This window comes from Seriola aureovittata, chromosome 14 (genome assembly GCF_021018895.1).
Source record: "Seriola aureovittata isolate HTS-2021-v1 ecotype China chromosome 14, ASM2101889v1, whole genome shotgun sequence".
NCBI lineage: Eukaryota > Metazoa > Chordata > Actinopteri > Carangiformes > Carangidae > Seriola > Seriola aureovittata.
In genome coordinates this window covers 7,472,259-7,500,067 of record NC_079377.1, presented here as the reverse complement: position 1 = coordinate 7,500,067, position 27,809 = coordinate 7,472,259, and the positions used below count along the sequence as shown (strand labels likewise).

At 38.5% G+C, this 27,809-nt stretch overlaps 1 protein-coding gene across 1 annotated transcript; it reads right to left on the bottom strand.

Annotated features, from left to right (window-relative positions):
* Positions 1–160: 160 nt before the first annotated feature.
* tasp1 (taspase, threonine aspartase, 1) lies at positions 161–27,809 on the bottom strand. The gene is made up of 14 exons (XM_056396075.1): positions 27,626–27,809; positions 26,460–26,664; positions 26,268–26,335; positions 24,968–25,036; positions 24,270–24,390; positions 23,474–23,558; positions 23,319–23,398; positions 23,070–23,176; positions 19,525–19,644; positions 17,607–17,685; positions 12,069–12,179; positions 9,627–9,734; positions 8,463–8,536; positions 161–1,433 (listed from the first exon to the last, which is right to left on the bottom strand). Exons 2-14 carry the CDS (start codon positions 26,620–26,622, stop codon positions 1,341–1,343), a joined length of 1,278 nt encoding a protein of 425 aa, XP_056252050.1. The 5' UTR covers positions 26,623–26,664; positions 27,626–27,809; the 3' UTR covers positions 161–1,340.

Here is a 27,809-nt window from a genome sequence, read left to right as displayed (position 1 = left end):
TTTTGGCAGTCCACAGCTCAGATGAGGATATTTATGCTGCCTGTCATGGTTTACACAAACTGCTCTCCAAATAGCAATGCATGTCTTTTTTGGAAAAGGTACAGATGGAAGAATATGTCTCATGTGATGGAGTCGAAAAGACTAAAGATAAATGCAGAAATGTAGCAACATAGATTTTATTTACTTTCTGAGCACTGTAGACGGATGTGCACATATTTACCATTTTCATAGCTTATACCATTTTATATTAGTTGCATTTTCAAGTAAAGTAATATTTGTGGAGACTCTTAGTAGTAACTGAGTGAAACAGCAAAACCAGAGAAACTGATTATCCCAACAGAAGTATCAATTCAGGCCATTTCTCCTTTCAAGTACAATTCTCAACAGCACCATTTCATGGGCTTGATGCATAAATTAGTTCTTAGCTGTCTGTTTTTTTTAGCAAGAAAATACATGTCTATGTCAGTGTGACGATACAAATATAGATTGTTATCTTTAAATGATGACTAACAGTCATGTTTGGCGGTGGGGTCAGATGCTGCTACCTGAGCACTATATATATATATATACACACACACACACATATATATATATATATATATATATGCCTGTCAAAGAACAGAAAGTGGCTTACTGTAGATTTTGTACATGCAATATCTATGCATTCACATTTAAAAACAATCAAAGAAAAGCATTCTATGGCTGAAATGGTTATAAAATTCATCATGAGATTCTAAGATGCACATTATGCTACATTATACAGTATGCTGTAGGATTAATAACAATAGGCCTGCAGGAGTACATGAATTCATAACAATTATGTTGAGTAGCAGGCATTCCACAAGGTGCAATCTGACATCTTTTTAAACATGAAAAGTATTTTAAGAACAAAATAAGGTCTTGCATTTGAAATTACTAAAAGTTTGAAAATAGTCACATCTGTTCAGCAATACAAAATGAAATGAACATCCACCCTGTTTTCCTAAATCATAGCTTATATACAAAAGAGAGGATGCCACTTTTAGTTTGAAAAGAGTAACAAAGAAAAAAATGGTGCATCAAGTCTAGTCCAGGTGACACTGGAGAGCCTGGGGGGTAAATTGGCATAGAGTACATGCTGGAGGCAGACAGTGGCAAAGGGAAGTCCTGTAAGTGCACTAAGTAGAAGCTAACACCCTTCCGTCCTTCCTGGACACCTGTTAAAACAGCTCAAGCTCATTACTTCTGGCATCAAAAAGGTGGTGGGCCGATGAGGGTGGTGTATGTGTGTGTTTGCGAGTGGGTGGAAGGGTATGTATTGGAGTATTGCTGAAGAAGCCCAGAAGAAGGGTGAATGCGGCTCACTCCACTACGCTCATCAGTCGACATACTCCTCCCTCAATGGCCAAAGACTGTCCAGGAACAGTTCCGGGTGGTAATCTGGATATGTGTGTCTGAAGGCAATAAAAGAACACACACAGGACACGTACACAATGAGAAAAACATCCAAGGACAGATACACATAACAGAGGCAGGGCTACACGGGAAAAAGGAAAAATTAACAGGGTGTTGATCTCTTTTCTGATTTTCACATCATATGTAGAGTACATGTAGGAAAATGAAGGCATGGATAATGAGTATGATTTTTATTATTATAAATCATGAAAGCAAAAAATAGCAAATTGTATAAAAGTGCTGCAATGGTGTAGATGTTACCAAAGAAAAGATAAATATGAGCCAGTAAATAAAAGCCAATAAATCCATTAAATATAAGGTTCATCACATGCACTTCCCAGCAACTATGAGACTGGATTTTTTAACTATTCAGGGACAAGAACAATTAATTTCTACATTGGGAATCTAACACTACTACGTTATGCATAGATAAATGTAAAGGAAGGGATGTATACCAATCACATTTCAAACTGTTTTTTTATTTTATTTTATTTTTTTACAGTATTTAAAATCTACATTCCTTGAGCTAACTTACCCACAAAAGAAATTCAACAGTACAACTACAAAGTCAACCATTAAATTTTGGTCCAACATGTTCTGGAACCAAGTACACTTGTGATCTAACTTGTCCAAATGTGGCATTATGCTCAGTCCATGGCTAGTACAGGAAGTCTAGTAACAAGCTAGTGATCAGGTTCTGATCAGGCTGGCTGTTCTGGCATTAAGCAGAGCTATGGAGTCATATCTCCAGGAAACTCCCAACTGGGAGATTTTTGTGTCTGACACCACACAGCTCACAGGGGCTTATGGAGCCACCTAAACCCCACAACCACAATGAACATTTTAACTGCTTGCTTGGTAGATATATTTTTCAGAAAGGATGAATCTCAGTTAAAACTATTCAAATCTAATTTCAATAATATCATGGATGAGGGTGATAGATACAATGCAACCAGAAAACATGCATAGATAGGACTACTGCTGCTGCATCGTCAGAGTATACAAGTATGAAGATGCCAAGTGAGTATTTATAGAGAGAGGGAGAGAGGGTAAGTGGAGAAAGAGAACACACTGCTTATGTGTTGTGTTTGACCAGAGATAGAGAGGAGTAGTAAGAGGAGGAGGGCAGGGGCAAACACAGCTGTGAAGACGGGAGTGATACTTCCACTGGGAGATCAAAGGTGACTGACTCTCCCTGTGCCAATAATGGCTGTCATCCTCTTTCCTCTCTCTCCACAGAGGCCAGCACTGGCTCCAGCCTTGGGGAAAGAGTCCATCCACTTATCGACTAGACCACTGAACTGGCCTGACATCACTCTTTTACTTGCAGGAGACTTCATCTCCACTGAACTTATTTTTGCGTAGGCCTGAACTATGGCCCCTGGCACCCCAAGGGCAACTGCTGTCACTACAATGGGACAACAGCCAGACAAGGGCGTGCACACATGGCAGCACTCTCAGGGGCTATTATGCCTGCAGTACTGGTTCCAGTATTCATCTTCTCGCCTTCATCTTCTACAGATGAGGTTAAAGAAAGGCCTTGTTTAAACTGTTTTGAATGAAGGTCCATAGCTGAGTCATAATCGACTAATGGTGACATGCTAAATTTTTTCCTTCTGATGTCTGGGGAAAAAAACTTTGCAATGTTCTTTTAAATTCCTACTGCATTGAATACACAGCTGAAAATACAATAGGCAAAATGAGCGGTTAGCTGTATGACTTGACATATATTTTGTAAGAAAACTGTTTCTGACAGTGACACCAATGCACCCTGAACCTCTAAGACCTTAATTTTTGTTTCAATCTTGACAGAATGGACAATGTGAATGAACAGGTGGGAAGAGTTAAGGGCTTACTAAACCAAACAAGTGAGTAAACACGCCGCCGCAGCGCTAACAGCATCGAGTGCCTCTCACATGCCGTGGTGCTGGTTCATAAGGCACAGAGCAGTGAGGATGAGCAGCCTCAGAAGTCACACAACAGATGTCCTAACACTTCTGTGACACCACACAGTCTGGTCAGCATCAGACAAATAACTCCACAGCCTCACATGTAAACACTAAATAACAAATTATCCATACAGTTTTTATGTCTATGGTGCCAACCTTTACTGTCGCTCTGAGTTCATGCTTGGATTATTAGTCTGCAGCTGTTTTGGATTGCATGAAGAAAAATCTTTTGATGATTCTGCTCAATGTGATCAACAATACAATACAGTTCAGTGCCAAAGTACTTAGACTGAAACTTTGTTGTGGTCTCTGTGCTCATCCCAATAAGTAGGCACTGACATAAAAGGCAGCTTTTTGGTTATTTCAGTGGGTAATGGTGTCCAAAGAATTATTAGCACCCCAATCACAAACATGATCTGAGTATTTGAACACCAGTTTATAAGGATTTTAAGATTGTCTGTTGGGGGCTGCATCTCCTTTACAATGTACCATATCATATCCTGTGTTATCATTTTCTTGCTTAATGAATCCTTGTCATGGAATCCATGTTTACAGAAGCAATGTAAAATAATTATAACTTCAGCGAGGTAGAAAGAGGAGGAAAGAAATGTAGAATTAAATGATAGTTGGGCTAGATCGACAGAAATAACAAAAAAAGAAGTCACGAAAATCTACAGTGAGGCCATTGTCAGCTTGTTACCCAGTGATTGAAGTGACCACATGACAGGACTACAGCTGAGTCAAAACATAACGTGAAAAACACAGTTCCATTGTATCTTTCAAAGAAAAACAACATTCTTTGGTGATATGAATGTGTTTAGGAGCTGGAGAAGCCACACATTAACACCACAGTGTAGGCCAACGGACAATTTTAGCTCTATGACTATGCTGCCGTTTTTGTGTTGTGGTTTTGAAATTCTTTTCTTTAAAAAACAAAAAAAACAATTATATGCTATTTATTCTCCACACGAGATGGATAATAAAAACAAAATGTCCCATAATAAAAAGCATTTTTCGTGTAACATACACAGCAGACAATAACCAGGAGGACTGAATTGCATGCCATTTGATTTTCTCTGGCCTTACACTATTTGACCATCATAAGCTTTATAGTGGTAATGATGAGAGAACTGAGCCATGGAGCCAGTGCTGTGTGTCCTACACTTCTTTTTCATCTGTCCAATCATGACAAACAATAAAACAATAGTACAACTGTTTCAGAAGTGCGAGAAAACACGGCTTGATGTTCTGATGTCCTATCCAATGCAGACACAGGTGACTGAATAAAACCAGACGCTCTTCCTCTGCAGCACTGCGGCTTTATATATACATATATACAGTGCTCCTATTTTACAGTAATGTCAAAAGGATTAGGACACAGACTCAACTTTCCCAAGAAATAACATCTGACTGAAAAGTAAGAAAGAACTGAGAAGAGCTGCCAGTACAGTCTGTTTGGAAAAACTGACATCCAACACATTTTTGACTGAGCTGCATGCTTCAGTATTCCCCTGGATTTATATTGTCAGAAAAAATATATACAAACAAATCTGAGACTTAAAACACTGTGAAAGAGAAGTAGATCTGCTTCAATACAAATCCAGTCTGACCTCTGTCCTACATACTCTCGCTACTGTGTATCAGTCCTTTTATGTTCTTATCACAGAAAAGCAGTGGAAGATGGACTCTGACTGGCTGGGTAGAAACGCCCAGTGGGATGCTAATAGGAATGGGAGGAATGTCTGTGGAATAGCAGCTGAAGCGCTGGATGACTCTGGGGCTATATGCTTTGCAATCTCTGCAACTCAGTGTGCTGAAAATTTGTACATGCTTGAATGTGAATGAATTATTCAGACAGCATATTAATGTGCAATGGGAACACTAACCTTATCAAGTTTTGTTCAGCAAGTGTTTATGACAACATAATCAAGGAAGTCCTCACTAGAAGAACTTGTTAAATACTGCCTGTTCATCTGCAGCCTAGTTACCAGCATCACCCCTCATGTGCACTGGTCCCAGAGAGACTGTGAAAGATGGCGAGATGACAGAGACTTAAAGCTTCTCAGGAGGAGTGAAGATGGCACCACAAAATCTGCCCAGAGCCTCCATGGCACACATACCACTTTCTAGACGGCAGGACATAGATGCATTAAGGTTCCAATCTCTGGATTATTGACTAAAGAGAGAAAGCAGATGCTCTCCTATAGCATCCCCTCATATGTTGGCAGTAAGCAGAGGCCTACTCTGGGCCCACCTGGGGAGCAGTGGGTAAAACCTTGTTTTGTATCAAGTCTAGAGGAATGAAGGACAGAATAGCCAGATTCTCTAGTATGCAGACGGTGAGAGCCACAGAGGCACACAGGGGCTTCGCAGCCTCAGCCCCACAACTAGCTGCTCAGTCTCTGATGCAGTGTGAGGTTTGGTAAAGCAGCTGTGTTCTTGGCTGCACTCTCCAATATCACTGTGTCACCAGTGTCCCCCCCCCCCCCCCCACACACACACACACACACACACACACACACACAAGAGGAAGTGGATACCCTATCCCAGGAGATCCAGAAACTGATCTCAAACCAGTGGGAACATTAATTTTATAAAGAACATTGTGCATGCACATCTTAATGAAGTGATGTTGGGCGACTTCCACAATAGAGGCACTCACTTTAATGCTTCTGTGTTGCCTCGACTCGAGGTGTTTCTGCAGTTTAAATTTAGAGGGACAGCTTGCAAGTGCTATAGATTGCTGGATTGCTGCTCCCTAGTTCTTTACACTATATCTGTGAGTCTGTGGACAGAAGAGCCTGAGTCACTGTGGCAAAAAGTACATTTCAGAAAAGTGGAATTACTGTTTAGTTCATAAACAGGTGACCAAGCTCTCCACTACTATCTAGGTCTGGTTAATATCCCAATATCGTCTGCTACACCGGTTACAGGATGTTATAGCACTTAGATACCACTATACTCCTGTATTTTTCACTGAGTCAATTATAAATGCAGTTGCACGTCCACAGTGAGGCTCCATGATGGTATTAGGTTTTTCAGAAAGTAGGCATCATGGAGAAAGTGACATAATAGGTTTGTGTCTACTATATACCGCAAGTAATACCACCCTCTGCTCATGCCTGTTAAACCTCCAACTGTATATACATTATATAAGAATGTAAACAAAACAAAAAATTACAAACAAACGATTGAAATTGCCCCTTGAACTGAATACAGTTCCCTGTGTTGTCCTCACCACTTTACATTGGCACAGGCGTGAAAGGAGAGCTTGCACGCTCACATTCCACCACAAAGCCCAATACACAGAGCACATCAGAAAAATATGCAGATTGATACCGATATCCCCGGTGGGCATGACTTTCACTAAACTTTATGGTACTTTATGACCAGGTAGGGCCAGAGAGGGGGAGTGACGATAGAGAAAGACCAAGAGAATGGGTGAGGGGGCGGGGAGACGGGAGCTAGGGCAAAGACTTTGAAATCTGAACCAGGCTTGAATAACAGTGCCCTCTCTTCATACCGAGTGACAGCGATACATTAGCCAACAAATCAGTCTGAGTTGAGACTCCATGTAGAGCTGGGAGACCAGATTATTAAGTTCTCTTGCTTAAGAAGACACAGTCTGCTTCCAATCATACTATTTCTGTAGTTAGAAGTTTTTTTTGTAAGTTAAAGCCAACCTCAAATATCCATAATGTAATAATTTATTTATCACACCACTGTAAATGTAATGTCTACTTAAAAGACTTCTGCAAAGATTTTCAGTCTCATAATCTAAAAGCCAAGGTCATCAGCACATTACATGCCAAACAAGAAAGCAAGCACAGGAGGTGCAAGGGAAAAATTCTTGCCTACAACCACAGGGAACTGGGGTTTGTCTTGGTTGTGCCTTCAAGTGACACAAAAACCTTCAGTGTTTGCAGGAGAGAAGACTGGTGGTGACTGATATAGCACTTCATGTGCACTAGATACACTAGCAACTCCTACTGGTTGGAAGTGTGATCTGATGGAGATAGCGTGAACCTGCACATTAAACCCTCTTGGTAAAACCCATCGCTAACAGGTGAGAAGCAGCAGCTGCACCCTGTGTATCATGGGAGGCAGTAATCTCTAGGATAGATACTCTCACCAGGTCAACAGGTCTCAACAGGGGAGTCAGCAGGGACAGGGCCTGCAGTTTACCAGGAAGGTGAAGGAGACAGGACATAGACGACAATCTAAATCTCTTATGTAATAGGTGAATAAAGAATGAGTAAGTTGCCAACACATTGGCAGCGACTATTAAATCAACATAAACTCTGACTTGTGCATGAACTAAGTTGAATGAAACAATTACCACAAAACTGGATTTTAAATAAACAAATTATGATTGCATATATCTTTTCTAGGATTTTTTTGCTCGACACACTACATGTTAGGTACATGTCAGAAGTATAATGGAGTGAAACAGAAGCTAACAGGCCTCTGGAGAGAAAAAGAGAATTAAAGTAAGCTGACAACTTCACAAATCAAATCGCTAGCGTATGAGTCTTAATTTTGATACTGGTCCAGATAAAAATGAAATTTACTGTCCATGACAGGTGACCTGACCAATATATCACACATCCTTATATGACAAATTGAATAATTTCTTAAGAGGAACTGTCAAACAACAGCCAGGAGTCTCACTCTAATACACAGAATTATACTTCTGCAGTCTGGCAGAGAATACAAATCTGTCATGTTATTGAAACCAGGATTTCTAAATGATGTTTTTCGTATTAACATTGTTCATCCTGGAAAATATGATGTAAAGCAGTCTTCATAAAAGTCAAATCTATGACTTTAGCTGTAGGTGAAAAAGGGAGACAAACTAGTGCCCATAAATTACCCAAGGAGCAGATTCAATTTCAAGCTACTGGCACTGGTCAGTGATGCATAAATATCATACAATGCATTTAATAAACTCTGTAATATGAGCCTACACCCATGTACTGTGTTACAGTTTTGTTAATGAGGTAAGGATGTCTATATTCCTATATCACCTCTGTGTATTTAAAACTCAGTTGAAGACATTTTGCTAATTGGGAAGCTCACCTTTGCTTTGCTATCTTGGGCAGACATGTAGCCAACACACATGCTCTCTGTGGTGTGACTCCATAGGAACTCCACTGTGAAAACATACAGATAAAAAAGTTCATTACAGAATGAAAAGGAGAAAATTAATTACAAATATACATGCATATAAATGTATTAGTATAAATAAAAAGATCATGCAGCCAGAGGGACAGATGGGGAGGGAACAGACTATGTAGCTTCACTAAAGTTCAGTCTTTCCATCTGCCAGAAGAAAAAGTTTGGCAGGTGACTCAGCGTGCTAAACTGCAGTAAACTCTGAGCATGCCCATTATTATGAAAATATATGACTTGCAGTTGTGACATAACTGCAGAGGAAGTTAGAACTTGTGGGTTGGATGAGAAACTCAATTACAGTACCAAAAGGATGTGGCTGACATACTGTTTATTCTTGTAAATCAACACAGAGCCCTTTGCAGTCCACAGTAATCTGAGGTAGTCCACAGTCTGCACAAAGGCTACGCTCCGTAAACAGGAGCATCAAACAGGGTCTGTACATCACTGAGGAAGCAGCACTTTGGAAAATTTTATTATTCAGGCTGACATAATACACAACATAAATAGCGTTTCACTTCACATTTGCCATCATGTTTAATTTGAAATCAAGATGTCATCCCCTCCTACACTGGGGAAACATCTGCTCTACTTTGTCTGTGAACTTCAACTCATCCACTGGTTTCTTTGGAGCTGAGGGTTCGATACACATCATGTTAAAATTAACGCAAAGGGCAAAGGCCACTAGCAAGTCATATGGCCTCAAATTCCATGATGGTGGCTTTGAGAAGCGAAGGAGTGTTCTCATAAGCTCCAGGTAGAGAAATCACATCTACCAATACAATCAGCCAAACTGGGCAGCGTTCAGAAGGCCTCCACTTGTCTGAAGATTAGTGGTTGATTCCATAGTGGGAGGTCCCTGTTTGAATCTGAGATGAAGGGTGTGAAACCAGAGCCTGATTGTGCAAGTTAAAACACAGACCACCCGCAAAGAAAGCCGCAGTGCCTCCTCCCCCTCCTCCTGACTATCTGAGGGAGGATTTTGAAATATTAACAGCAAAATCTCTGACTACCATCAGCTGTAGCATGAACGTTTGAGAGTGATCAGGCTTGAGATGATTAATGTCTTACCCAGTATACCCTGAATATTTTGAGAAGGCTGAGCCTCCACACATCTGCAGCACCGCAAGACAATTACTCCACCCAAAACACGATCCTCGCTGGCCAGAAAGGGTGAACCTGGATACAAAGAAAACACAACAGTTTAGATTATTAGAAATGGCATAAATATGGTAAAATGACAACTCTTCTCAATCAATGAAATCTCTAGTATACGTTTAGCTCTCCACTGTAACACACTGAACCAAGGATAACACGTGAAAAGACCAGACAAAACACAGCCCCATCAAATGAAGGTGATCAATGAGAAACAAAAACCTTCCATTCAAGTTGTTTGCCTTTTTTGGCCAAGTTAAACAACTGAAAGCAATTATTCTATCCTGATATATTTATCTTATTTAGCAGACTGTTAAATTAAAATATTTCACTCCATCTGTATGGGCAGGTTTTTAGCACATAATAGGTTAATGACAGGTAGTGTCATTTTTAATCTCTGCACTATACTCACCAGTCTAACACAACATTTCATTTAAAAATAGTTAAAAATAGAAAAAGACCTTAAAGCTTGCTTTAAAAAAAAAAAACAGCAGAAAAACTCATTGTGTGGAGTGAGAAACTTTCTTCCTCCCTGACTAAACTTCAGAAGAAGCAAACTTGAATGAGGTGTTGTGTATACAAAAAAAAACTCGGATTGGCTGATTACTGTGAGCAATAAAAGAAAAGAGGGTTTGGTTTGGAAAAGAACAAACTAAAAACAGCTCCAACATGTTTTGAAATGTCTCCTCAGAGCAAGTAAAAAAGAACACAGGACCAGTTGATGAAAATATTGTTGTGTCTGCATGCCATTGTTTCTCTGCTGTATTTCGCAGATTTTGGTTCCATGTTGTAATGTTCCCTTCACTCTATAAAACACTTTTTTTAGTGTAGCTTGGACAACATTCACACAAAATCCTGGTATTTGTTCTACATTTTAAAAAGGCTCTTAACTTTCTTTTGTTAAATATTCCATAACAACTCAGACATACACTCACCAAGCACTTTATTAGGAACACCAAACTAATACTGGACAGGGCATCCTTTTGCTCTTAAAACAGCCTCAGGTCTTCGTGGCATAGATTCCACAAGACGTTGGAAACATTTCTTTGATATTCTGCTCCATGTTGACATGATTGCATCATATCATTTCTGCAGATCTGTCAGCTGCACATTCATGCTGCCAATCTTCTGTTCTACCAAATCCCAAAGGTGTTCAACTGGATTCAGATGCCTGCTTCAGCACAAATCTGAAAGGTTTTTCCCCCATCTTCAACTGTCTAGTTTTGGTGAGCCTGTGATTTCTGTTCTTGGCTGACAGGAGGTGAACCTGACGTGGTCTCTGCTGTTGTATCAAATCTAAAATTCTTTCCTCACTCTGATGTTTGATGTGAACATTAACTGAAGCTCCTGACCTCTATCTGCATGTTTTTATATGCTGCACTGCTGCTGTATGATTGGCTGATTGGATAATTGCTTGAATAAGCAGGTGTACAGGGGTTCCTGATAAAGTGCTTAGAGGGTGTATATGCCTGATGTAAACATGACAGTAGTTCAGTTATTGCCTTAATGTTCACCATCATCTTACCCATAAAAATAAAATAAGGATAAATTATTGAGTATGTTGGTGTGTGTGTGTGTGTATCTCTTTGGCAGGTGTTTCAATACAAAATTACACAAACAGATATATAAGTACTGATGGCATTTTCATTTAAGATATTCTATTTAGAGAACCTGACTTGAATGAAGGTGGAGTGAGCAGCCTCCACATCAGAGACACTATCATCAGTGCGCCTGCTAAGGCAGGATTTATGGAGCTTTGTTTAACTTAATGTGCACCTTGAAAGGAAACAACAGAAGAATTAACTTTTAAATTGACTTGATCCAGCCTGTCCAAATGTCTTGGTGTTACAGATGTCCATGACAAAGCCAAACTGGGGCGGACTTCTAAAGGAGGCCAGAAGAAGGCAGAAACCACCACATGTTTCCACATGTCCTTTCTTCCTCTGCTGTCTTCTCTGAACTATCCAGTGGTCATTCACAGGCGCAGCAAACACAGTTAACAAGACTTTCTAAAACTGACCACTTCTGAGAATATGGCAAAAAAAAATTACATCTTCACATGAACTTTCAACAAAACAACTGACAGCCACAAAATTATCTGTGGCTGTCAGCTATAATGTGTGGAACATTTGAAGGCCCTGTTTAAAGGGTGAAAAAGATCCATAAATCAAAAGCCGTTTCTTCTGTACTGTTATTTCCAATGTTTCCAGTTGTTAGCTCATTCCTTATGTTATGCAACATCTGTTTATTCGTTTTATTCCCTCTGTGCATAAGTATGTTTGTCGCAAACACGTTCTTGGCAGAAAAATCTACGCATACGGAAAGGAGTGGGAATCGGGCTACATGTGGGTCACTCACTGATGAACTTGTTTTGCATAGCCTCCAACAGTGCTTGGTGGGCATCTTCAGACTGCATGGCAGCAGAGCATTCCCGTGCCAGCATGGTGCGAATCAGATGCTCTCCACAGCCTGGCAAAAGACATACAGACACACCTGAATCTGTAACATTAACTTGTATTAATTCCCTTTGTTGTTGCAGGAACGCATGCCTCAATCAGAACTGTACAAAGTCTCCAGTGAGTTAGCTTTGAGAGAGTTGTAGCACATGTAGTACAAACCATTCACGCCCAAGAATCTGAGGCACATTAAAAAAAAAAAAAAAAAAACAGAAAAAAAAGTTTTAAACCTTCAGTTGTGTAAGGTATTAATCATATTTTGATGTTTCACATCTTGATGTTTAAGTGAATTTTGAACAGACCAGTATGCACAAGCACTTCTTGATTACCATTTGTAATAATATGCTTTGATATTAGAAACCCATTAAAAAGATCACATTTTTCCAATATATCTTGTCATTAAGTTACATAATGGAAAATATTGGAAAATGAAAGGATTTGCTTTTTCAGCTTATACAACACATTTAGTGCTACTGCAGTCATTTTGGCACCTTCTCTGTGTAATTAAGTTTTATTATTTCAGGTAAAGTTGACAGCCCCTGGGGGCTGCCAAACACAGCTGCCTTGCTCAAGGGCACACTGACAGTAATTGCCGAAGGAGGGTTTAGGTTTCACATTCAGTTCTCCTGCCCAGATTCCCAGCTGGTCTGGGAATTTGAAATAGCAACCATCCAGTATTACTCTCTAAACTCTGTGCTCTAGCTGGCTCTCTGCATAACTGCAGTGGGTGCGTGCATACCTGCAACATTTATGCATTAATGTTAATAGGATTGACATTTATATGTTACCATAATATGTGTTTGTGATTTTCACAGTTTGGCTTAAATGGCCAAACACCAAAAATATGTGGCAGGTAAACAAGAAGAAACTATTTTTATACTGACTAACTGTGGGGAGTAAAGACATGAAACTGTGGTGGGATATAAGTGACTGCATGCCAAATGTAAAAGAATTTCTTACAGTACACAGAAACAAAACTGCATATAGTGTAGGAGTGTAGCGTAGAAGTTGTGTGCATGAACATTATATTCATGCTAAAACCCAATTCTATGAATTCATTCAAATGAAATCAAAGAGGTCCCAGCAGAGTGTGCTCCAGTGGACCCTCACCCCCTGAATCTGTCTGATGCCTTTCAGTTATGCTGCATGTGGTATACAGAAAAGCCCAAGGAGAGAAAATATTAAAACAAACCAGGAACCATAAAAAGAATGGGCAGTTTGTACATATGTCTCACCTCGCCCTCTTCCACTTCCAAGTCAAAACACAGCAGGTGTGCTTTTTTATATCTTAGATAATGTGCTATGTAATGCTTGAAGGACTAATATTAAATCCAAAACCTTGCTGTTGCTGCAAAGGAAATGACAGATATTGAATACATGCTGCATGCTTACAAAATGATCTCTCTCATTTGTAAACTCTGCCCATACTCAGGAAAAACACAAGAAATCTAAAAGTAAAAACAAAACACATCTGGCAAAAGGTCTTGTGAAAACCCATAAAGACTTGTTGTTTCTATAAACACAAATGAAGGCCTCATAAAATATCAGGTAACTACAACAAAACTGAATGCAGGTCGGTAACTGTGGAGATCAGATGCCTTGAGCAATTTGAAGTTCTTTTTTAATGAGAGCAGAATATCAGACTGGCCAGGTACTGTGCCTTTTGCACTGTGTTTACCATAACCCACTTGTCCCAGGGGAACTGGATATTATGGCACCACAAACACAGTTGAGGTGGAACCGCAGCAAGAAGCCAAGACTAAGTCAGAGAGGCAACAGAAGAGAAATGTAAAAATAAAGAGGCCAACAAGCGGAGATACAGTATGTGACAGCCAACAGCACCAAGAGTAAACAGTGAAGTTAATGGGCTGTTCTCTGACTGGCCACAGCAAAGAAAAGGCCAGATGAAGCAGTCAACGCATATAAAACACAGACCCACATGAGCTGAATATTACAAAACAGACGAGAATGAGGGGTGGGAGGTGGGGTGGTGGGGTGGTGGGAGGTGGGGTGGAGGGGTGGTGGGGCGAAGGGAAGAAAGAGTGACACACAGGGTGAGGATCATACTCCTCATGTCAGAATGAAAATCATTGTTTTTCAGTTTCTTTTGATGAGAATGCCTTTCATGTTAGGAAATTAAAAACAGGTGCTGCACTGGAACACACATTATGCTCCCCATACCCATAAGGAAATCATCTTTTTTTTTGTAACATCAAAGGTAAAGCCACAATATAGGAAGAGAGGATGAGATGAAAATACTTACAGAGCAAATATCTACACTTCATCTACTCGAATAATTGATGAGCAGTAGACTATTACCAAGACAGCGGTCTTATACTGCTTGTTTAGTATAATAAATGCAGGATAGATCAGTTGAAATTAGGCCAGACTACGTAAGTGACAGACCTTTATATTTCATAGATACAAATGTACAGAACTAAATTCAAATCACTATTTACAACACTATTTACTACCGAGTCAAACCATCTGGATGTAAACAATACGTTAAAAGATTGGTTGCCTTTTCTTGTTTAAATTAAATGTGCCAGAGAGTATTCATGCACTGAGGCATACATTTTTTAGGGCCTTCAGGATAGCACACACTGTTTTGGGCCTTTTAGAACTACAGTTGTGGTTACAGTAAAAAATTCGTTTCCTAAGCATTGTATATATTAAATAATAGGTTTGGTGTGCCTGTTTTTGTTGTTACACATGCCTAGATTTCTCACTGATTGCTCATCATATGAACAGGCAAGCTTTATGGTGCAAAACGCTGGCGATATTAGTGGTACGTATGACTCAAACTTTAGCGTGTCTGATCAAATCAGCTCATCTGCACTGAGATGCATTATGCTTCAGATCCACATCAAAAGATTTTAATGTTCCCCAGAAGCTATGTCGCAAATGCCTACACATCTTAAAGAAGTGGGCTAATATACTGTAGCCTCTCTGCCTCACAAAATCGTATAGTTCAAAACCAGCAGTGTTGCTTTCAGCTAAAAGAGATATGCAGTTTCATCTTTAGAAACACTACGGCATGGTTGTATACATTGTATAAAAACTTTCAAGAAGAACACAAGATGTTTTTGAAATGGTAGATTGGTCCTGGAAGCAAGGGATGTCTTTGTCCAATTGACTCTCTATATCAGTTTAAATCCCAAAGGGCCAGTGCTTCAAGAGATACCCTCCATGCTCCTGTGTGTGCTGTCAATGCAGATTGTTTTCTCCAGGGCTATTGTCACACACATACATTCAGTAAGGTCAAAGATTTTGAAAGGTCTGTTATTTTTCACTTTTAAAGATAGTTCTTACAGCTATCTTTTCATCTTCTTCTAACATCCCAATGTAACAGTGATGGATGGAATTTAATGGATGTAACAGAAACATCAACGTGTTTTCAATCCAATCATCGGCCCCCAACACGGCTCAACTTTGTATTAATTTTCACTTCAAAATCTTCTGCGCTACAATTGTTTACATTTATGTAAAATACCAGGGATTTTACAGACAGACACTGGTATTATAGCATTAAGACGAACATCTCACGCCCGCAGAGACGCTGACAATATACTTCCTGTTACTCAATAAAGTTTGAATCATGTTATGATGTTAGCCAGATGTTATGGTATGTCTACATGTCACTATCTTTAATTAACAATTAAATGAATTACACAACCAAATACTCTAATGGCCTACTTTACTTTTGAGATGATTCTGGGCTAAATTTGTTGGATACATTTTTATTTTCTCAAGAAGTCTTAAAAGTCTCAAAAACAGACTTTAAAAGTTAAAAATGTCCCCTGAAATTGATTATTTGCTTGCTGTAGCTTTGAATACATCCTGACATTTTAGGTAATTTTCATAAAGACTGATAAAAGACTAAAATGTATGAGGTTATAGTGCATCTCAAAGGGACTTTGAAATGAATCTTTCTATCTTTAAATATGAACTTTAAAATTGTTCTGTGTGATAAACATGATAAATCAAAATCTAAGGTATCCAGGGCTGTCTAAAGAGCTGTGATAAATTATTGACAAGCTTTATCAGATTGTAAAAGCTTAAACCCTGTTGACCACTACTACTCACAATAGAAAACCAGCATGCCAGTTGGATTAGTTCAGCTCTTCTGCATGAAGAGAAACAATAGCAACCACCTACTTCCTCCCACTCCTCTTCCTGAAGCTGACACAGCAGAAAGACAGAAAAGGGAGGAGGACAAGCAGTATCTGACAGGTGACAGCTATAAATCACCACCATGGCACAATGTGTCTCGGGTGTGGGGTTGTGAGGTCAGTATAAGAGGCTGTCTACAAATGAAACAGAGAGACAGTGCCAAAAATCTGAGTTATACACTTACTATACGTGTACTGTACTTAATATACAGTTAGATATTGCAATTGTTAGTAAAATCAGAAAAGAAAATACCGTTGAATGCAGATCTGAGTGAGAACATTTCAAAAGCTCAATAAAAGTTTTTTTTCTATCGCTTCTAAACTTTGTATTGGCAGAAGCAACTTGTTAACCGTCTTTTTGAAGCAAAACATCTGTTTACTGTAAATTGCAGTCAACAATATCCAGAGGCAGCAAAGAACAGAAGCTTTTGATACTGTAAAATCTGCATGAAGTTTAAATTTGTATATTTAGTTTTAAAAATTGTTTTCAGTTTGGATTATATTAAGATTTATAGCTCCTCATATTGGTAGAATGTTGGTAGAATTGTATCTCCCTTACACACCCACAAAAAACCTGGTGGTGTCACAACTTGCTCACAATGGCACACTGTGGCACATGTTTAATTATTTTAAAATATCTTAAAACATAAATAACAAAGACTGATGATGGCCAGCTAATATACATGCATCACTCTTCTTAGTTTAACCATAAACATTAAATAATTATTGAAAGGCGAAGTGAATTTTGTGACACAGAAAGAAAATACTACATAAACTTTACATAACCAACTTCTAACAGATTTAATTGCCTTGTATAATACCATCACTTATACCAGAGAAATTATGATCTGGATCCAGATAACTGCACTTGAAGTTTGCAAATGTACAATCTTTCTGCTGCGCTCACAGCAGTTCCCCTTCCATCATATCTACAGCAGGTGTCCCATGTCAAATGTCATTGCAAATCCAAAGAGCTTTGCAATGCACCTGGCATGTAGCTGACCAACAAAGAGTGGGGAATGATGACTCAATCACCAGAGGAAGTGACTGATGAGGATCACGCAGCAGGAATGGTTGGAGGTCATTGGAAAGTATTTCGAAGCTTTTTGAAGCTTGACTCACTGTGGCTAAATAAGAGGCTCACATTAAATATCTGTCTCTGATTCATATCATCTCCAAAACAAAAACGCAGGCTGGTGGTAAACATTAATGGTGAGAGGAAAGTCACGTACTGCAAAGTCGGTTGTAGAGAGTGTGCTGGAGTATACCTGAGGTACTCACTGCTGTAGAGTAAGGGTTCATGTTACAGGCATTTTCAGCCCAGCAGCCACATCCATAATGAGCAGCCTGAGAAAAGAGAGAACGTTTTAGATACAACACAGTTATACTGTTGTTTAATATTTGTTTTTTAGCAAAAAATCTCAAATAATAACTGGGAGTAGGGCATGCTCTTGTACAAATAAAAACACTTCAAATCCTATAATAAAGTCTGGAGTGGTCATTTCAGCCTAATTTACATTTCCACATCATTAACTACACTGAACAGCATGCCATACTCACTACTGTATTGCTCTGAGCCTCAGGTTTTTTAACATTAAAAGTGTTAATGAGGTTAAGGCAGTAAATCCTGTTGGTTCACTCATTCTATTCAGCCCCCATTGTTAAGCTGCTGATTTTTTTTTTTTTTCCAGTTAAGTTACTGTTAATGCAAACTCATAACTTCCTGCAGCTGCCTCTACGTAAAAGACTTCCAGCACAGAAATGTTTTACTGGGGTTGTTGGGTTTGCATCACCATTAAAAAATGGGGCACACGACATGAGGATGATCAGAGTGAATTCTACTGTGGTAGATAAAAAAGTTCAGCTCTGTTAATTACATCAAACAGCAGCAATAGCAGAAAAACACAGCAAAGGGAAAATAAAGCTGGTGTGCTTCTTTTGGTAACACATGCTTGCTGGCAACTCTTATCGGCTGCTTTCATCCTGTCTAAAGCTTCACTGATAAGTTCATTTTTGGCCACTAGAAAGCATAAGACTCCATAACACACAGTCCTGGCACATTATCACCTTCATAAGTTGTTAGTGTTTAATGTGCTGGCAAGAAATTGCCAACAACTTTTTTCACTAGCATTGTGTTTTTATGGCCCCTTGAAGACAATCCACATACCAAGCTTTTTTTTTGAAGCATTTTTGACATTCAACACTTGCTTGTATCATGGATACGCTTTTGTTTAATCAAATGTATCAATCCATACTGACTCCAATACATGCACGTCACCACAGGGCCCCCGTTCATTTACACTAATCATTTTTTCCTCTGGCACGCTTCATACAGTGTGATCTACACAGACAGCTGTTGAAATTACACAAATCTTCTGTAGTTGATATGTTGTCTACTTCCCTCTTCCCAGTAAAACCAATACATGGTGGCTTTTTAGCTCCGTTTTGGTTTCCACCAACACCTAAGAAAAACAGCTGCTGTCTATAGATGCTGAGATGTTTCACTCTATTCACCAACTAATCAAACATTTTCTGTCTGCTGTCGGCAGTTCATTGTCTGCTATTCCTTGAAATCTTCTGTTTTTTGCTTAAAATGGCTGCCTGAGGAAAACAGCAGCAAAAAAGCAGAGCAGGCTAGAAGCAGAGTTGAGTGACAATTCAACAATTCAAGATTGACAATTCAATTCAAGGTCCATCAAGATAAGCAATCATTTAACTCAGCTTTTAAGTCAAAACTATTGATCAGTGCTGTTTTCAGCAGCATTTAGTGCCTGTTGTGTATTGTGCTGATGTGTTTTTCCACCTGTCGATAAGCAGGGCCATAGATTCAGATCATTTAGGGAGGGAAAAACTGTTTTTTAGTTTTCAGCTGCAATTATTCTGAGCAGTATATCATTAGAATTTGACACAAACTACATGTAGGTGCACATTAATAATTTGTTCTCATAATACAGCACTGTATAGGCTGTGTTCACAGAATAAATAAGAAATTATACATTGTGTTACTAAATATATTCAAATAAAAAAGGAAACACTGAAATAATGACATGACATACGTTTCCAGTGATAGTGGTCTCAAACAAAGGCCTAGTTTGATCTTTACTTGAGTCACATAAAAATTTACTATTTAATGAAGTTGTTATGAGGATAAAGACATGGACAGAGAAAAAAAGAGGGTCTGACTACCTGGCCAACCCTGCCGGAATGTTTCATGGCCAGGCCTCCGCTGGACACCGCTGCAGCTACATTCCCTTCCAGGTCTACCACCACGGCTCCCACAGTGTCAAGACACCCTGAACCATTTTCCTACATCACAGTAGGTAGAGGAGTCACATGAACAGAAAAACAATGCATATATACAAATAGGCATTTTCAAATGGAAAATGTTCTCATGTGAGAATTCAGGCAAAACAGAGGAGCAGAAATCCAAACATTCACATTCTGAAGCAGAAATATCTTCTCTGACTAAGGACATTTCCAAAACTAGAATTACTGCCTGGTTGTTGTGTGCCTCCACAAGTGGTCAAGTTGCGGGAAATATGATCGCAATCCCCCCCTTCTACTCCTGAGTTACAGTGTTGAATAATGGCCAGGAAATCAAATGTTTGTGTTAAATTGTGTCAAATAAGCAAATGAATTCTTCAATTATGGCCAAAAAAAGTGTTTTAAATTCAAACTGACATTGACCTTTGACCAATCTCTAATCAGGTCATCCAAGTAAGTCCAAGTCAAAGTAAACGTTGATACCAGATGTAATGAAATTTCCTCCAGGTGTTCCTGATATATTGCATTCACAAGAATGTGACAAACATGCGGTCACAGTGACCTTGACCTTTTAAAACAAAAATCTAATCAGTTCATTCTTGAGTCCACGTGAACATTTGTACCAAATTTGAAGAAATTCCTTCAAGGCGTTCCTGAGATATCACATTCACGAGATGGAGGAACAGCCTGAAGACATAATGCTGTAAACAGCCCTGGGCTGTCGCCAACGCAGAGGCATAATTTACTATGTACTGCAGGAATTTATGTGTCACTCTTACTTGTCCTTCATATTTCATCGAAAAAATGTGCTTTTGTGATTTCAATCAGCTGTTTTCATTCCCTGATTGCAGTTTGCTTTGGAAGTGACTTGTTTGTGAACCATCATGACTCAGACTACATGATAAATTCAGTTCTACAGGGTAAATGTGTAAAATGCCATCATGATACATGATCAGAGCTCCACTCCTACCAGTAACTGAGGAAGTTCATTGAACCTTGGACTGAAGAGGCAGACAAAAAAAAAGAAACAGCATTTCTCATCTGTTGTATGCTCCCCTAAATCAGTCCTGTCTCCAAGATTATGAGGTAAAAATGAACCGGAGCCAGCCATTTCGAAATGCTAAAGACTTCTTGTCACTCCGTATCATTGTCCTTGAATGAAAAAATCCACAGTAAATAATGACTGTGAAACTTAAGGGCATTTTGGAATTATAATGATATGCTTTCAATTTTCCTAAACAATACAGCAAAGATACACCATCATGAGACAGGTGCTTATATTGCACCAAAAAAAAAGAATGGAAAGATTTTATTGCTTGGCAAAAAGACAAAGGCATATAAAAGAACACTGCGTATGATAATTATAACCAGATTTGATGCAGTAAGGTTTTTTGTTGATTCCACAAGTAAAAGCCATTCTTGATACAAAAAATTGGTTATTTCCTCTTGACTAGTAAAAATGAACAATAAGGATGATGCCAAAGTCCTGTTAAATACCCTGAAACTCTGATCAGGGCATGCATGTGAACACTCATGGTCTGAGTATCAGATATGTCCATGTCAGTGTTAGCTTAACTGCACAAATGGTCACATATTAACCTTTAATGGGTCAAGCAGTTCTTTGTAAACATGTAAGAGACAAATGAGAACAGAGGGCAAGTCAAACCTTAAACTCTCATTTGGCAAACTCACCATTTGACACAAAAATCAATCATGTATTACTTGAACATGCCTAAGTCAACAAACAGTCCAGCTTAGTTGTTAGTCTTTGTTTTTATGGATATATCATTAATATTGAGGATTGATGTGACTGAACTAAATAAACAATAATTCTGTTCAAAAACAGGTCCAATGAAGCATTACAGGCTTTGGCCATTTACACGTTTTACTCCATTTAACACAACTCACATCTGAACCAAGACAAACTCTCCCACCCTCTGCCGTGCTGCTGCCACTGCTAGGGACTTTCAACTCAGCTCATCATCAAGCCACTCTCTACTTCTGCTGCTCAGGGCACTAACACATTGCACTACCTCTTGTCAACACTTTAGTTGTTTCTGGGAACCATCTGTGCAACCTGGTAATGCCATTTCATGACCCTGTGAAAAGTGAGATCATAACTGTCAAAATATATCTTGATATCTTAGATGTGGAGAGTTGTTTAATTCCTTTCTTGTATAAAATACCATATTCTATTTGATATTGAGTTTGTGATGAAGTTAAACCATTGGTCGCTAATTACCATGCTAATTAGGGTATGTCTCTTCCTCAATTTTGTCCCTTGACCATACACGGTCCAGTCATATATTAGGTTTTAACCTAGTCTTGTTAAATTCAGTCTAAAGACATATTTCCTCATACAAAACTTAGAATCTGGTTAAGAACCTGTTGAATGGGCTGCAAGCATTATAAAACTGACTTAAGGAGCACACCAATTTCATCACTAATAACAGCCTCGACAGACTGAGTAATGCAGCCACAGTCATGTTGAATTTTGAGTGAGGCATGTGTAACCCTTACTCTTACTGTTGCTACTGCTGTCCCTTCTCACCTTTGTAGGACTTAAGTCTGAAGTCTGATTTTATATGACAAACTTTTAAACACCTAATACCTCTGGTTTCTTCTCAGCACATCGTCTCTTTTAGTGTTTGTTGCATTATTGCATTACTGTTACAGTTATTACATTCTCTTTGTTTTGTTCTTTTCTAAGGATCAGTGTAGAGGTGCAAGTCATCTACGCTTGCTGAAAGAACTGTTACTTGATTTGCAGGAGTTGCCTTTCAACCTAACTATATATTGAGATTGGAGCTGAAGGCATTTTTATGAAGAGTAGCGGAGGGATTAGCTGAATATTGGTTGTCTAGGTCTCAGATCGCATCTGATATTTCTGTCAATTTGGATTGCTGCGATTTCTTAAAATGGAAGGCAAAAGAAATAATCTGTCTGCAAAGTTAAGCCTTGAAGGACTCTGATGTATATCACTGCCAATATCTGGTGAGTTGTTTATTTCAAAGAAAAACTGAACTTGTGTAATAAAAAGATCTTTGCATTTGGATTCAGGTAACAAGTATGAGTCAATTGTCCAAAATTTAGAGAGTGGTCTACCATGGGGAAAGCTGATTTCTTTGGCGCAATGGTCGAAGTTTGGTTCTTTTCTGCACTCAGTGTATTCAGTAGAACTTACCTTAATTAACTTATTTACCAGAGAGACCAAAATTTTGGTGCAAGGCCAGATTCGGCCAACTATTTGCTGACCACTAGTACAGAAATTTTTGTTTAGCACAAGTGATGCCCCTGGTAAGCTGGTCAGAACTATGCCTATTAAAAAGCATGATGTTGACTGCGAAGAATACAACTTCAAAATCAGCAGGAAGAGATGGGTTCATTCTTACTGAAGTGATGTAGTTGAGAAAGAATACACTTAATGCTGTTAAAATAAGCGTTCTTACTCACAACATAGTACTCACATTTTCACTTGATTGTCTTCTTTTCTTTGTCTGATTATGTCCCATGTCCATTTTCTCTGCCAGTTCCATCTTTCTCTTGTTCCTCTTGTACGCAGATAAACTGAACTCTGTGTGTGACAAAATAATCTCTTTCTCATGCATCCACATAAGTTTATGTTTTTTAAACACAGTGTTTTGATTCATTTTTGCAGCTACAGATAATGCATTTTAGATGGAAAATTATTTCTGAATCAGTGTGCCAATACTTACTGGTGGCCATTTTCTCTGAAGGGCACGGTGGTATTCCATGGCTGACAGCCCAGTCATGTGCTCCTAGCCCCACTAAAAAGCTAAAAAAAGAAAAAAAATTAACATGTGGATATAGTCACATCAATACAACAATAATTAATAACCATGATAATCACCAGGGTGGTATTCTGCCAGCTGATAGTTTCCCTTTCTGTGCTTCACTCAGTAGACGATTTGCAACTAACACTGGGTTCTTAATACCTGAAGGAAAAGTCAGAATTATCACAGAGCTAGCGGTTCATTCCATATGATTATTTTACAGTGTAAACAAATATGGGGAACATAATGGATTTTCTTAACTTTCTATGTATGCTGCGTTTGATGCTGTCGGTGAACTGAATACGATTTTCATTTTTGTAATACATATATAGTTATTTTCACAGGCAGTGTATTCACAGAGTTTACTACGTAGTATTGCACATTTTCCTTTTTTGCCACTGTCACACAAGCATACCTATAAGTGCTAGTTTGCTTTTAGCCTACTTACATACATCCATACAAAACACACGTTTAAGTATACATTTCTAAACCAACAAAGTTTCATTCATTTCATTCAATGCTGCCTTAACTCCTGGGTTGTTGTTTGGAATAAATACAAAGTTCTTTTGAAAGCCTTCATGGAAAAGTAACCGTGAGTATGACAATATGAGTATAACACATTATTAATTAATTAAATTATTTATTTATTGGTTGCCCTCAAGGTAAAAAATGGGTGGTCCCCCATTGTAAGGATTTATGATGCCAATTCTCTCCAGCGATCTCTTTTTGACTTTGAGAGAGTAGAATATAAATCAGTAAAACCTATGACAGATAGAGGCTTGGCTCATTGCCATTACTTCCAGCTGACTGAAGTTCACAGCCACAACAACATAGCAGCCTTATATAAATATCAACACATATGTAGTAACTCACCACTAATAGCGCCTACAGCTCCATAATGCAGTGACTTCCCGTCCATGATGCTTGCATCACATTCAATTTCTCCAGACAAATTAAGGTTGGAACCCATGCCCGCGTTTGTAAAAGGAGAATCCTGAGAACAATTAAGACATGCAGAATCTAGAATAAATCTTTATTTGCGATGAGCCATATTGTCAATGTTAATATACTGAAGGAATGTCATTCCTTTGTAGACAGTTTAACCAAGACAAAAAGGATCACTAAGGTCCTTAGTCTTAATGTAACGGCATTTTCCCCACACAATACAGAGTCTGTGCTGTAGTTATAACTTTTTTACACAACACTTGTTCTCAATCTGCCTGGGTGCAGAGACTGCACAACAGAGCATATGGTTATTCTAATCTTGTTTAACCTTAATTGATATCTTAGAAAAACACTTCTACACTGCACGTCTGTACATTTTTACAGCTGCAGAGTTTGTCAGAGTCATTATTTCTTATTCCAACCCTGTCTTTAGGTAAACACCTTCACATGTCAAATGAAGCTTCTCATCCTTACTGAACACTTTTGGGATGTTGTCTTTTTAAGTCCAATCTGGGCCTAAAATAATTGTTCTATATTCTGTATGTGGATTGGTATTACATTTAGTTAAAAAAAAAGTCAATAGAGGTTGACTTCATATCATCAAGCGTGGATCATAATCAACCCACCTCAAGTTCAACCAGTGCTGCTGCCACTGCTTCAACTGCAAGTGCCCCAGCTTTGAGCTGGTCCACAGCCTGTGAAAGACAGATGGAGACATCTTGTTGAAAGCACAACAGCTTACCTGTCAAAACACCAAATACACCCTCATGCTCATTTCAGTATTTATACAGTACTTTCATCAAAGTCAGTTATGTAACACTGTGATAAGATACGGACAGAAATTAATTATTTAACTTTTTCCATGGCACTACTTTGTTGTTTTCTAGCCCCTACGTAATCACACTACAATGCATTTACTGGATTACCTATATTTCCTGCTACTCACGAATACAAAAATCTATACCTGAAAACATAAACTCCATGGGAGAGGTAAGGAGGATTTAACATTTATCAAAAGCTCAAACTATTGTAAAGCAAGGGTGATGGCAGTACCATGGGGTTATTTTTCTGTTGTAAGGAAGTAAGGAACTTGAAAGGATGGAAGGAACAATGAATGAAATTGAATACAAGTAAATTCTTGATAAGAACATACTTTAGAGTCCAATAGAACAAAGAATTCCCTTCCAAAAGCAAAAATTATTTCAATACAGCCAAATGAAAACTGGAATAACTTTAAAACAAGAACATGGAAGTGCTTCAGTGGTACAGCCAATACACAGATTGGAATCCCACTGAAAATTTACAGAATGACAGCTGTTCACAGATGCCCCTCATCCATCATTTGCAAAACATTTGACACGTGTCAGGAAAAACTACACACTTTCTGAAGACACTGGACCCATTGATAGAACAAGAGCAGACCACATCTGTGTGCAAAAATGTAGCAGAGAAAAGTTTAAACACACTTCAGTATTTAGCGACTTTCAGTTACCTAATTGGTTGTGACATCTGACCAAATTCTATGGTCAGAGCAAGTAAATTAACTAACTGGGTTGACTTCTTTTTATGGATGGAAGCATATTTATTCCATATTTACGACATAAAGAAAAAAACATTTATTTCTGTTTGATACTTGGGTCACAGCAGAATTCTTTGGTAATAATATTTTGCATTAATTTAAGCTAAATTTACATTTAAATACAATGTTAAAACAACGTTATTGTATTCTTTAAGGAACGCTCCAAAATGCTACTTTAATTGTTGACCAGTGTCATTTCATGCTGTTGCTCTGCATTCAGAAAATATTTAAAAGATTGAATACTGGGAAGAACCAAATTATTTGGATTGAAATAAATCATATTTTACTGACATTCCATACACATACATATACAAGTTATTATGGTAATATCCATAAAGTAAACTTACTCGCTGGCAGGCTCTTTTGCACACATGCTTGTACTCCTTGGCCTTAGATTCAGAATGGTATCCTGCTCCTGAGAGCAAATAATGGGGAAAAGTTGTTTGACCATTCATAAAGTGATGATAGTTGTCCTCCTCAAAGAAGGATGCTTACTATTTCTCTTCATTCTATTTGTTAAGTAAAGCATGCACACTTACCAGCATGCACTAAAACAAATCCACCAACACCTTTTGTTTTTTGATTCTTGCTTGAGTCCTGTTTTTTGGACCATGCGTTGGCCAGGGGAGAGGAGGGTTGCTGTTCTTCAGCAGAATTCATTACACTTTCCATAACCCCTGCATAACTTGATAAGCCTATCATGGCCTATCAGACAGTGGTAAGAAAATCATTTTCATGGCACACCTGTGACATAAAAGGAAATACAAACATTACACCTCAGGAATAAAAAAGACATTTTTGATTGATTTGCAATATGAAAAGAGACTCTTGCAAAGCAACATGGTGGTTCTTAGCCAATGTTGTATGCAAAAATTTGGGCAAAATTTGATAAATTACATACGTTGTTGTTTTTGAAGTGAATAGAGCTAAATACCCCTGCAGCAAAAAGACATTAAAATGAATCTTTTTTTACTTAAAATTAAAAATAACTACTTCGCAACACCCCAACCCGAGCCCTCAAAATCCACCAAGAACTACTTCAAGAAACTCAAACTGAACCTTTGGAGGAGTCCTCCCAGTCCCTAATCCTGAACAACACTGAAAAAATGTGGTTGGAAGCTAAACATGCTGTTTGTGTCAGGCAGGCTGAAATATCTCAGAACTTGAAGTGATCTGCAGGGTAGAGTGGGTGAATATTATCAAATCAAACATTAGTGGCTACAAAAAGCATTTGCAAGCTGTGATACTTAATAACAGGCTACATTTACTAATATACAACATTACATTCACGTAGTAACATTCAAGCACTAACTAACAAGTACAAAGACCATGTAACTAACGGCCAACCTTGTAGCTAATGTCATCTGACAACATGATATTTATGGTCCACAACATTACAATTCAAAGCTAGCACCTAATATTATTTACTTAAACATTAATGATATCATCCATCTCGTTAACGTAATTTGACGTTATCAACTTTCCAAACAATTTCTGTTGGACAGAATGTGTCATTGCGCATGTCACTTTACAATTTGTGCTATTAAACAAGCCTTACTTAGTTTTTGTTACGTCTTTACTTAACGAATAAAGAATGATATTATATATAAGACAAATAAGTTATCTCAAGTCAAGCTAACAGTCTTGTGGTGTCGTTAGCTTGTTAGCTAACAGCTCGCTAACAAACAAAACCATCTCAACTTACACTTTTCACTCCTCTCCTCTCAGCGACACAACCGCCCGCTAACCACGACGTAACCTGGCATATGTTAAACACACACGAACGGTAGCCGGACTCATAAATCAAACTAAGACAAACTTTGCTGTCACACACTTTCAGTCCACTGTGCTATCCATAGCTAGTTAGCTACAGCATACATAAGTACTTC